General features: G+C 32.4%; 1 protein-coding gene and 1 pseudogene across 1 annotated transcript; one reads left to right on the top strand and one right to left on the bottom strand.

Moving 5' to 3' along the window:
• Positions 1-221: 221 nt before the first annotated feature.
• On the bottom strand, positions 222-6650 carry LOC150105664 (uncharacterized). The gene is made up of 4 exons (XM_090394984.1): positions 6511-6650; positions 4767-4823; positions 3087-3316; positions 222-800 (listed from the first exon to the last, which is right to left on the bottom strand). Exons 2-4 carry the CDS (start codon positions 4774-4776, stop codon positions 591-593), a joined length of 450 nt encoding a protein of 149 aa, XP_090251110.1. The 5' UTR covers positions 4777-4823; positions 6511-6650; the 3' UTR covers positions 222-590.
• A 4001-nt stretch (positions 6651-10651) lies between these two features.
• LOC150105663 (late histone H2B.L4 pseudogene) lies at positions 10652-11026 on the top strand (annotated as a pseudogene).
• The last annotated feature ends 2248 nt before the right edge of the window (positions 11027-13274 follow it).

The raw sequence follows: 13274 nt of genomic DNA, 5'->3' as shown, positions 1-13274 counted from the left end.
TAGGAATAGGGGAAAGAAAGAAAAAAAGGGAGAAAATGTTATAGGACAATTATTTTTTTCATATGGTCCAGGTATAAGTGATACTTATCTTGCCTTCTAATGAATAATTTAGGAAAGTAAGTGAGAGTTAATAAATAAATTCGAAAACAATAAACTATTCATTATTCTATAACTAGTAAGGTATGTAATAATATAATCTGCGTGTACCAATCTTAGACGTCCATGTTTTTTATCATGCACAGCTTTAATACCAACTCAATGTATTATATCCGGTTACATTACATCAATCATTCAGACAAACCAGTTAGAATTAAAGTATCAGATTTCACTTTAGATGTAGCAATAATTTCTCAAATATGTTGATTAATTTTAACAAATAAATTCTTTAAGGTAATGAATAAGGAAATTATATCAGTTTTCTATTTTCTGCTTCGGTATATATGACCACAATAAGAAAACGTCATTCTGCTGCTATTTGGGTATTTTAATAAAAATTCGGATAAATCATTTCAAAATGCGCAATAACAAGAATAATTTTAAAAAGTGAGACAACTTAGGATTTGCACAATCTTAATTACAATTTACAACTCTTAATGATGACCATGATGTCCGTGGTGGCCATGATGGTCGTGGTGGCCATGATGCCCAAATATTCCTCGGTGGTGTCCATGATGCCCAAATATTCCTCGGTGGTGTCCATGATGCCCATGGTGATGACGTCCTTCGATCATAGCTTCTGTTGCCATTCCTAATGCTGTACCAGCTAAGATTCCTGCTCCAAATCCTGGTCTATTGTGATGCTGAAAATAAATAAGCAAACATTAGAATTCACTTCACCCACATTTTAAAAAGATATATTCATATTAATGGAGACGTTTCATTGCGATTGTTTTTAATGGATTCCTGTTCACGCAATTGTAATCAAAAGAATTAATACTTTTGTATACGCTTAACCATAGTGCTTCCAAGCATTTAAATTACAAATTTAAAATGTCCGATTCGGAATGATGATTTCCATTATAATCCTGATAATTAAACTGTTAAACTCTTAAATTGGATAAACAAAAATATCCAATTGATTACTGTCACACAATGCAACAGTGATTAATAGGATATTATTACAAATATGTAGCTGCTTATAGCAACAAATAATTTCTCTTCTAAATGGTATATTATTTTTCAATAATAATAATTTTAAAAGGTAAAAATAGTAAGATTAGGATAAAGTAGTTGGTCTTATGCCTAAATATACATTTTTGTGTGTAAAATGCATGGAAATATGGATCTTCTGGGAGGAATAAACCCTCTTCATCTCCTTATGAGACAGGCTAACTCCTTCAGCGGAAAAAGTCTTGATAGCGGTTTTCTTCGCGTCTTAGATGGGATTCGAATTCAATTCTTTCCAACTGTAGGGCATCATCAAAATAGACTGAGCTACGGAGGCTTTTCCGATAATACAAATTCCATTTTCAGCTAAATGTTACATTAGTGTATGAAATTTAGTTTGACTAGAATTGAAGTTATGGTGTTGGTATGTGGTCTGTTAATTGTATGTATTTTCGGGCAGGTTTGTGGAACTAAAAAATAAAAAATAATAATAAAAACTTCAGTTGTTGGTGAAACTCCTGTCATCCATATGAGACTGACTCTAAACGTTTCCTTATTTTCTTATAACCTAGACGATTCAGAACTTTTCAATGGGCAATTTGTTGTATATTCCTCCAGACAGCGTCACAAAACTGATTTTCTTGTGAGAATACTATGCAACACAGTAAAATGATTAAGAGTATAAATTGATCCAAAGAATACTACAGAGCTGCACTTTTGACGAATTGATGCACACCAATAATTAAATATGTCCAATTATAAATCCCTCATGGTTTGATTTTTTTGAGAAATTAATAATGCGATGAAATCTTTAAATGAACGACAATCATCCCATAGTCGGGAGGATCGCCTGATTCCATTACGTGGACCTTATAATTTAGCAGTTTAAAAATAAATAATTAATACATAACTATATGAAATACATTTCGATCAGACCATTTTAAGTATTGCCATCTATGATCCTGGGAAGTGATACTATTAATTTTCATGACAGAAGTTGGCATAATGAAACACGTTTCCTAAAGTATCAATTGTGAATATTCAATGAAAAATGATTTATTTCGTAATTGATTCTCAAATATTCTATAAAATGCCACGTGTAGACAAACAACATTTATCTTCTTGCATTTGCAATTTGACGATCAAATTCATGTCTGTGTAAACCCGAAGGATCTCTCTCTCACTCCCCTACCCTTCATGGTTTGATTTTATTGAGAAATTAGTAATAATAATTACAGATGTGAAACTTGCAAATTTCATATCTTTTTGTTTCTAATTGCTGTGGATAGCAGGCCGAGTCGGATTAAAATCTAAATTTATTTCCCTTACAGTGCAGCCTCCATATCTCGGTCTGGCCTTTTCAACGTTGAAAACGCCAGACTTCAAATCTGTCTAGAAGGAACAACCTTTATACGAACTTTTCAACTGAAAGTGAATTAGCCGGCATAATAAGGAAGTAGCAAGGTTTTTCCTCCTCAGATTTTTCATAGAAAAAAAACAAAAAAAAAAAAACAGGCAAACTGCAAGAACACTACAACTATCAGCCATAAATACATAGACCTTAATGTTTCATAAGTAATTCTAAATAACAGCAAATAAGATATTTTTTCTGGAGAAAAGTGTGTGTGTGTGGTGAATATTCTTCTCCGTATGCTCGCTCTACTATTAAGCATACGGATGCCAATACTTGACGAATAATCTATGCAGAAGTGTAAAGAGATAATTTACTTGACTTTAAAATTGATTTCGTTTCGGTGAACACTATACTGAAGAATTGCCTTCTTATCAACATATTAAGGAAAGCGCATTTTCCACATAATGATCAAATCATCCATGTACTAATGTAATGCATGTTACTAGTAGACATGAACGTGCAATCAAACATGTCAATAGAAATGGACAATCATTTCAAAAGAGATGAGTCAGGCTGAGCTTTGTTAACTTTAGGAAGCATAAATGTTAAAGTCACTTTTATTCACCTGTTCTTGAACAATGACCGTTGGATTTCTCGGATACGTCTCCTGCACTACCACTGTGCTCACTGGTCGTCGCTCTCCCACAATCACATTAGTCGCTCCTGGTACGATTACTCCTGTACCCACTGCAGGAGTTACCATGACGCTGGTTCCAGGCGGTGGAGGATAAGCACTGATGTTCGGATATTGAGGATTATAGGGAGGTTGAACTCCGACTGGATAAGTAGGTGGATCTGCAAATATAGTAACAATTACGATTTGTATTTATAGGAACAGTTTTCGATGTGTTTACACACCAAAAAAGAGGAATAACGTTGTTAACGCACCGTCTCTGTAACTAATTACTTCAAGTATTAATTGCGCTTTAAGAAGATGATGTTTTGCAAGAAGTTTTAGCAGTAGAAACTGTCTAGAAGACATTAATTGTATAATAAATCCCGGATGCAAAGATAGGTGTTCTTTTGCTCGAACTTTGAATCGTTTTCAAAACTCAAACAAAAGCATAACAATGTTATAATTATGACAATAAATTAATTGAAAATTTCATACATTAGTAAATAATAGCACCTCTTAAGTTATTAATAACACTAAATAAAATTATACACAGCAATATTTAGAAAAAAAATTTTTATATTACTTGTCATTTGCCTGGAGTCTCAAGACTCATCGTGGCCGACCACCCTTCATTTCGCCCAGTTTTGTCTAGTAATTGCATGTATTATAAGGATAATAGTTAAAATTGCTTAATATCATTTTTTTTCAATAGGTTTTCAAGTCTCTGTTGTAATAATTAATATGCAAAACACTCATTTCATTTATACACAAAATAAAATAAAATACATCCCTGCCAAATGAGCTTTCGAAAAGTGTTTTCAGCTAAGATATCAAGAGAGGTTCGAGTCTTATAACAGGAATAAAATGTCAAAAGGTCGAGATATATACATAAGATATGCAGACTCTGAATCATGTTAACACGCGCTTCCTTCCTTACGTACAACTCATGCAAGACCGCCAATTAAACGTAGTACGGTAGTCGTAAACAAGGTTAACATGATAAGTAATGCAATGAATACTAAAATACCATTTAATATAATCTTGTTTGCAGTTTACATTTTGTCGTTAAAGTCAGAAATCTGGTTATTTCAGTAGTAAGAACAAATTACAAGGAAAGTATTATGCAGAGTACATTTAAACGAAAACACCTACCCACGCCGCTTTTACATAAAATGGTAATTATATAATTTATTTTATTTAATATTGTTTGTTCATTACCTAAGTTTTTCAGCTTATCTAAATTTTGGTGTTTATGGAAAGCATTCTATACTTTTTAAAATCTTTTGCCTCATTTTAAGCGACAAAACCATATATTGCAAGCGATTAAACTACACACACACACACTTCCAGCAATGCATTGAACAGTTTGAATAACGTAGCTTGAATAGTTTAATAATGATGTCTATTGGAATTTAATTTAGAACTCGTAAATAAATGATCCGGATGAACATGGAAGTAAAAATCAAATCGTGTAATTAAGCATAATATTTAAAACTATTAAATATTTTCATCGCTGTCATAAACAAGAACAAAATTAAGTTTCCAGTTGTTTAACATTTTTCATACTAGAAATCAATAAGCCCGTCAGTTTAAGACTATATTATGTACTAACAATAGGTATTTACTTACAGTAGCTCATAGCTGAGGCGGTAATAGATGCTTACGTCCTTTTGCAATACTTTCAACCTAGAAAAGAAAGGCTAAATCACTATTGATAATCTTAATTTGGAGGGTGAATTGCTAAGTTTAGTATATTGATTTCAAATGCACTAATAGAGAACCAACGTCAGAACTGAAATGATTTTCCTCAAAATGATAATTTATCACAAAAAAAAAAAAGATAACACACCGTTTCGTAAGAACCGGTTTGTCGTAGTTTCAGAACTAGTTATGAAAAATTTCTATTCTATTCAAACTTTTTTGAATGTGCTTTGAGAACTGCTTTTAAATAGAGGATATTAAATGCTATTATTTTATAATATAATAAAAGAGTAAATTTTATTTTTGTACATATTATTATAACAAGAAAGGAAATTATCACGGATAATCTTTAAAAAGATACATTTAATCGCATTTGTTCTATCGTGATGCCATCAGTTATTACAACAATTGAACCTAGAGCAATTTTTTATTATATTTATTACAGATGTCATTTAGTTTTTTCTTAATTTTACATGCTATTTGATTAAATATTATCAAGACAAGCCGAGGAGGGAGGGAGGAAATTATTATTATAATTTTAAACTGCTTTGCAAACAAAAATGGATAATCACGTTATAAAATCACGTTTATTCCTGTTATAAAAATGGATAATCTAATAATCACGAGCCAAAAATATGTTCCCATATTAACTTTTATATTGTTCAATAGATATTATTGTACTGAAGGATACCGAATTATTAATGTTTCGAATAAAGGCGGTCCAATTATAACGAGAAGAAAAAAAAAGGGGGGGGGGAATATATTACTTTAAACTGGTTTGCCAATAAAAATGAAATTATAATGGAAGAAAATATCTTTCACAAAGTAGTCTTTTATCTAGAATTAGATTAAGAACGAAAACTTTAACATGTTTCGTGGGTACAGACAGGTGGACAATACATGTTTAATAGCAACTAAAAAAAAAGACATAAAATTAAATTTTGCGATTTCTAGCATAAACCACACGGCTTCACTTTTGAGGTTAGTGCTGCTGTCACAATACCGTTTGATAATCAGATTTTTAATTTTTTTCTCCCCTTTAAACTTGGTCTATAATAATGATTACTTTGAAAAATAATAACAATAATAATAACGAACCAAAAAGATGTTCCCATATTAACTTTTACATTGTTCAATTATTTTTGATTGAAATTCGCACCTTAAAGATGATTTTGATATTCCTTTTAGGTGGAAAAACTTGTGGGGAGAGGGGGGGGGGTACAAAATACAAATGAAATAAAAAATTCAGTCAAGAACAGCAATTATCAGAATATAATTCATAACTTAGTACAGAATGTACGAGCAGAATTAAACTAAAGTGGAGTCATTACTTACGCAGAATGGAAGAGAAAAAGTTAGCAAAACAATGTAAGATCTAGAAATACCGGGGACCTGATAAGTAACATTATTGGAAAAAGACTGTTTATAGAAAAATAGAAATAAAAATGTAAACTTAATTATTGTTATATTATTAATTACTATTATATTATTCTAAAAGTAATATGTTAGCATATTTTGTATTCTATATATTTCATCATACTTTATCTTTAGGGGGATCTTTCCCTTTTGCAAAGAGTAATATACATTTGATTTCAAAAAAACGTGTTAACATTAAACTTGCTACACAAATAAACGTAAATAATACTTTCAAGAAATAATATTAAATGAATACCGTTTACGTTCCGTTGTCCTTGTTTACTTCTGAGCAGGAATGTAATAACTGAATCCACCAGATATAACTTTGCTTTTTTATAATCACGAGACCGGAATAACTGATATTTCGCGTACACTGATGCCGCACTATTGCGAAAAAAATACGATAAGCGAAACGAAGTCCACAGATACGAGGCTGCATCTAGATCCAAACATTGCACAACTGTTTGCAGTTTCGTTTCTCCCGAATTGCATGAAAAATACACACAAGCTGAAATAACTTGTTCTAGGGTTTGTCCACGCAAGGTCATGTGCCTGTGACGCATGCGCTTTAGTCATCAAAATATGAACCGCTGGTCAAAATGTTGCACGTACGATAGTCTGTTAAAATTACATGGAATTATATAATAATAATAATAATAATTATAAAGGAGGAAGTTATATAGGGAACTCAGATAGAAAAGAATAGCTATGAATTAGAAGGGAAAAAAATAATAATAAAAATAAAATGAAGTGAGATATGAGAAATATATTCGTTTACAGGATTATATTTGTGATATGAATAAAGATGTCTTATTACCAGGGCCGGTTTTATCATTAGGTGAACCTCGGCAATCACCTAGGGGCGATTATTTATTTTTATAAATGTCCACATGTGTAGATGTACGTGTGCTTGTGTGAGTATGACAAAATATATATAGAGAGAGAGAGACGATGTATAGGGGCGCCTAAATTTTCTTTGCCCAGGGGTATCAGATAGTCTCGGACCGGCCCTGCTTATTACAAATATAATCCTATAAACGAAGATATTTCTGGTATCTCGCTCATTCATATTTAGTCCTCATATTATTCCTTTTAAACTATATACAAAGTGAAATATTTAGTCATGAATTTTAGAATATTCTTAACAGTTCATGGTTAATCCCATGTCTGTCAGGTGAGTGTATTCTTGGGCCAGTTTGTTATCTTTAAATTTAAAATTAATTTTGAATTATAAATGTATTATAAATATATTATAAATATATATAATATATTTATAATATAATGTAATAAAAATATATATAAAAGGCTAGAATGGTGTATTTTGCTGAATGTTATTTATAAATAAAGTATAATTATTATATTTGCAAAAAAAGAGGAGGGGGTGCTTATGTGACTAAAATCTTAAAACCGACGCTAGATATTCTTACCGGGTATATACGCTGGATATTCTAGCACGAGTATGTTTGAATGAAGCGATTCTTACGAAATCGCATGAACTCGATGTCGTTGGTCGAAGTCTCGACCTATAATGCTTGTAATATGAAATGTATCCTTTTTCCAAGAAATATTCCTGAGGATACCGAAAATGCTCTACTCTTTAATATATCACTATTATATATATATATATATATATATATATATATATATATATATATATATATATATATATATATATATATATATATATATATATATTTTTTTTTTTTTTTTTTTTTTTTTTACTATTTAAAGTCTGTTAATCAGCATCACGCTCTTTCGCTGTGATCTGTGCATGTTTTCTACCGTCAAAGTTGTCTCCCACTCGCCTGATTGGTGTTCCCGTAGCGTAGTCGATAACGACAACACCCTTGATAGGAGTGATGTTAGCTTGCTCCACCTTTGCAACGAGTTGCCCGATGTTGTACTACCTTACCCCAGTCCTGAAGATACTGTCAGGCGCAAACTTTGTTTGCTCACACTTGGATAAAGGATTAAAGTAAATTTATTATAGTCTAACCAAGTGAAAAATAAACCTTCAACATCTTTCTCTAAATCCAGAGTAATTTAATAAAAATGTGGCACACCGTTTGGCAACTCCTATAGGTAGAGATAACCTTGCTAATGCTTCTGCCTGGTATCTCCACTTGGGCCTGGCTCCCACTGAAGAGACCTCAATAAAGGTCCAAACTAGTCTGGGTAATGGACCTTCCCTTAATGCATAACATTAGACATATCCACAAGGAGATGTGTTTTGTATTATGGGAGATACAGGCGCAAACTTTGTTTGTTCACACATAGATAAAGGATTAAACTAAATTTATTATTATTATAATCTAACCAAGTGAAAAATAAACTTTCAACAACACCCTTTTGCTTGAAAAGACTAGTTTGAGGTCATTAATAGGAATGAACCTTCATAGTGGTATAGCACTATTGTGAGAGGAATATTACAAGACGCATTTCAATTAAAGGTCAAACCAGTGTCATAAGAATACAGCACAATTTTTTCTCCTCCGGGAATCTCCTGGCTTTCATTCCGCAAGGCACAGTTCGCGCAGAGAACACTCCCAATTTACAACCATAAAATACTCAGAAATGATATCCAAGATTAATTAATAACCACTCACATAACATTACACTGAGCTACATGTTTTGCTGTAGAAAGAGGAAAATATAGTTAAAGTCTCCTGTTTGAGGAAATGTCGATAGCGTTTACAAGTATAGCTCAGAAGCCCTCTCTCCTCCATCTCGCTTATCCACGCGGCCCTGACTGCACTTTAAAACACTTTTCAATTGTCATATAATACCCTTCTCCCCGCCTCTAAATTGTTTGCTCATTTCGAAACAAGTCTATCACCATGTTTACCAAAAGTCAGTAGAACACACGCAATTTACAGACAAGAATACTTAGGGGCATAGGGAGTAACCGCCCTATACTCGTATTACGGTTAGGAAATCCAAGAGTACTTGGAAGGCTGTGGGCGCTTAAGTGCCTGTTAAAGCCATTGATGGATGGAAATATACATTTGATAAAGCACAGCTCCTTACCACTAATGGGCTAATAGTAAACAATGAGTTTCAATACAAATCTGTTGCATAGAAATTAATCAAAGGCGGAGGGAGATAGTTTCGACTATCTCCCTCCGCCTTTGGGAGATATAGGGAGATAATTTCGACTATAATACGACATTAAATTATTGAAAGTACATTCATGTTTTTTTTTTTCAAAATTTCAATTTTTTTAAAAAATTAAAATTCTGAAAAAATTTTGCATGTATTTTTAAATTTTAAAAATACATGCAATATTGCAGTATATTAAAGATACATATTGTGTATGTATCTATTAATTAAAAAAGGTTCTGAACAAATCTTAAGTGAGTTCAGTAATTTACACCAAAATTAAATAAAGTAAACAATTTGTTTCAATTATTATAATTATTTATTTATTTTCCAGGTTAAGAAAAAATCGAATTATTTTATTATTATATTGTATTTGCCCCATAACAGAAACAAAATCAGAATTGTGTTATTGTAATAAAAAAATAAAAGAAAAAACTCTCTCAATGAAATACGAAAGCGCTGGAAGTAACCTTCAGAAATGTGAATTCAGTACAGTGTTTTATATATATATATATATATATATATATATTATCTTTCTGTAGATAATTGATAACAATATTAACTCCCCCCCTCCCCTCCCCCAGTGTGCTATTATCTAAAACGTTCAGTCATTTCGCTGATTTTGTCCCTATTATATCAAGATCACAGGTAGATAAATAGTAAGAAATGTGTAACATTTTTGTAGGGGGGGGGGGGGGTTGATTCTATTCAAAGGAATGCCAACATGAACAGCAAATCACTAAGCTTACTTCTGTCCTAATTTGAATGGTAACTAAATTATGAAAAACGATTTTCATAATATTGTACAGGTTAACTTACACCTACCTCCTTTTTTTTTTTTGCATATACTGGTACTAATAATAATTTTAATTTTTAAAATGATTTTCTGTTAAGCTTTAAATGTCGTTCATTAATGAGTACATACAGAAAATAATAACCTATTTAATTAGATCGTTTGAATTTTTATTCAACTAAAAGTGAAAGATTTCAAAATTAAAAAAAAAAAAAAAAAGCAATTTGTATCAACCAACCATTATATTTCGTTATTTTCATTCACAAATTAGTTAAATTGATTTAAATTTGACATTTCGTTCATGTTTCGTTGGTAATAAACATTCATTAAAAAATACTTAACATAAATAATAATAACGAATCATAAGTAGTGATGAATACCCAGAATGCATCACGCTATGTATATAAAAGAACGGCGAAGAAAGGCTGCCTGGTGGTCTGTTTAAGTGATTTAGATTTGACCCGTTTTTTTTTAAAAGTTCGCAGCGTTTGAATTTTTGTTTGTGATGGCTCCAAAAGTTGGTAAAGCTATGAAAACAGTCAAAATTCCTGAGGTTGCTGCCCACAGCACCACCAAGAAAAAGAAACCCATGAGAAAAAGAAGAGAAAGCTTTGGTACCTACATTTATAAAGTGCTCAAACAAGTTCATCCTGACATTGGTATTTCCAGTCGGTCGATGGCTGTAATGAATAGTTTGATTATGGATTTATTTGAACGCATTGCCACGGAATCAGCCCGACTATCAAAATATAGTCATCGTTCAACTATTTCCAGCAGGGAGATTCAAACCGCTGTACGTCTTATAATGCCAGGAGAATTAGCAAAGCACGCAGTATCTGAAGGTACAAAAGCTATAACTAAATACACAAGTTTTTCCTAATTTGGCAAAAGAAGACTTCAAATTTTAATGTCTTTAATGACTGTTCGTATTTTAATTGCCGCATATTTTATGTTAATCTCTGACATTCTAGTTTAAAATCAGATGAATTATGTAGCAATGTGAATAATATGGCCTTTTAAAAAAAACCGCTTGTGTGAAATCTTTATTTCATTATTCTGAGATGATTAATAGTTTTATTAATTCTATTTCAGGAGAGTAATACTCCGTAGAATATCCAGTGAAGTAAGCATATTTCCATTAAGTGATGGTCCGACTTAATTGGGAAATCTTAGTTCCCAACGCTTCTATAAGTAATGTCACCTCCCCCTCAAAAAAAAAAAAAAAAAAAAGTTCGTGTTTTACTGTTAACTGAAATCCAGCAAACGCGTCTCAATTGGCGAGTTGTTAATGTAGCCGTTTGCCAACTAACAGGCCGGAATTCGAATCCACAGTGTGGAATCGAATTCGGGCATACTTTCCTCTAAAAGTAACCTCAAAGATGTTCCTTCATGCTCTAATTGCTTTTAGGAGGGGGGGGGATGAGCTTCGCCTAGAGGGGAATCTCTCTGCAGCCACCCCTCCTGAGCTAAAATAGCTTTAATATTTCATGTCTGATCCCTATAACATTTCCGAATTATGTCAAAAACTTTGATATCCTTGCTTTACGGACTTCAGTATATTAATCCGTAGGATTAATATACTGAAAGTTCACAACCAGTGGAAGTCATTTTACCAATTAACTTCAGTTCTGGTCGCAACAGAACTAATTTCAGAGGATTATTTTGTTTGGTGTGATGACGACGAACTTTTAGTAGCATGTCATAACCGTTTTAATCTCCTAATATGCTCAAACACTTATTTAAATAGAAATACTCTAAACTTTCACTGCCGAAAGTTTAGAATATTTGCAGGTTTTCGGGAAAGTTGCCTTGCCGATGCACACTTAAATGTAAGCATTCTAGTTCAATGTTGATCTGCGACCTTTCATGTACATAGTCTTCCGTCTGGATTTTAATAGTATCAAATTTTCAATGGCTGCGGAGCCTTGTAGCTTCCATAATTAAGTTGGCAGAAACAATACTCAAGTAAGATGCATTTGGATCACAGAGTAGAGCTTTAAGCTGTTAATCCATTTCTGGACCTAATGGAACGCAATCGCGAGATTGCATTAATCTTTCGGCAATAATGAAGGTAGACTGGATGCAGCTAGCATCCAGTCTACATTCTTGGGAATTTGGCAATTAAAGGTTCACCTGAAAGTATTTCACTTAAACTGCAATTTGGAGTTTTAAAAATGTCCTTGTAATTCACAAGGAGGGTGTCAATTAGTTAGTACGATTAAGCTATATAACTTTGACCTAAAACAGTTTCCCAAATAACATTGACCTCATTTAAGGTAAACTCGAGGAAAATAGAGCTTAAATCAGAATTGCAATCTTTGGAATACTTTTTTAATCAGTTTTAATAAACTAGATTGTTTACGTTGTCCAAGAGTACTTTCCATGAAAGTCTAGGACTCATCCGCTCCACAAATTATCATACGCAGTTATCTTCAGAAACTTAGTTGCCCTTGTAGACATCGTAATTTTTCACCTGCTTAACAGAAAAATGGTTCGCTCCTCTGGGGGGGGTCAGTCAACGCTGTACTACAAACACATCTTTAATTTTACCACTTTCTGCAGTGGTCAAACTCCAATTCGTGCTACTTGAATATTTTCAAGCAGTGAAATACGAAGTAAAAGAGCTTACTAGTGTAAGGCTTGTTTATCAGGTCAGGCTATTTCGCAATATAAGTACAGTAGACTAATTTCATCAGTTTGTGGGACCAGTAATATTTAGGATGAAGTGGCTTGAAGTGCGACGTTTGGTCTCTACAGAATAGATAAGCGAAAGACTTAACCACCCATGGTTCTAATGCAAAAGTTTTTCATGAGTGAAAATCTGTTAAAGTACTATCAGAGATCGCGAATAGCATGCGCCACAGGCTTAATTTTTTTTTTTTTTTTTTTTTTTTTTTTTTTTTTTTTTTTTTGTGTGGAATTTCATATTTAGAATACTAATTTTAAAGTGTTCTCACGATTTTTTTTTTTTTTTTTAAATTTAGAGGATGAAAACTCGCTGCTCTGGAAGAATAAGTTATGTCAAAAACTGCATGTTTTACCATTGTCAGCTATTTTGTTTTCAGAACTTTGCAGTTTCCTGCGCAATGACAAGTTTTCTTGTTAATCAGATGAATCCAAGCATTTTA

The sequence above is a fragment of the Typopeltis vanoorti genome, chromosome 6 (assembly GCF_054136105.1).
Source record: "Typopeltis vanoorti isolate ZY-2024b chromosome 6, IOZ_Tvanoo_1.0, whole genome shotgun sequence".
NCBI lineage: Eukaryota > Metazoa > Arthropoda > Arachnida > Uropygi > Thelyphonidae > Typopeltis > Typopeltis vanoorti.
This window is presented reverse-complemented; position numbering and strand designations above follow the sequence as displayed.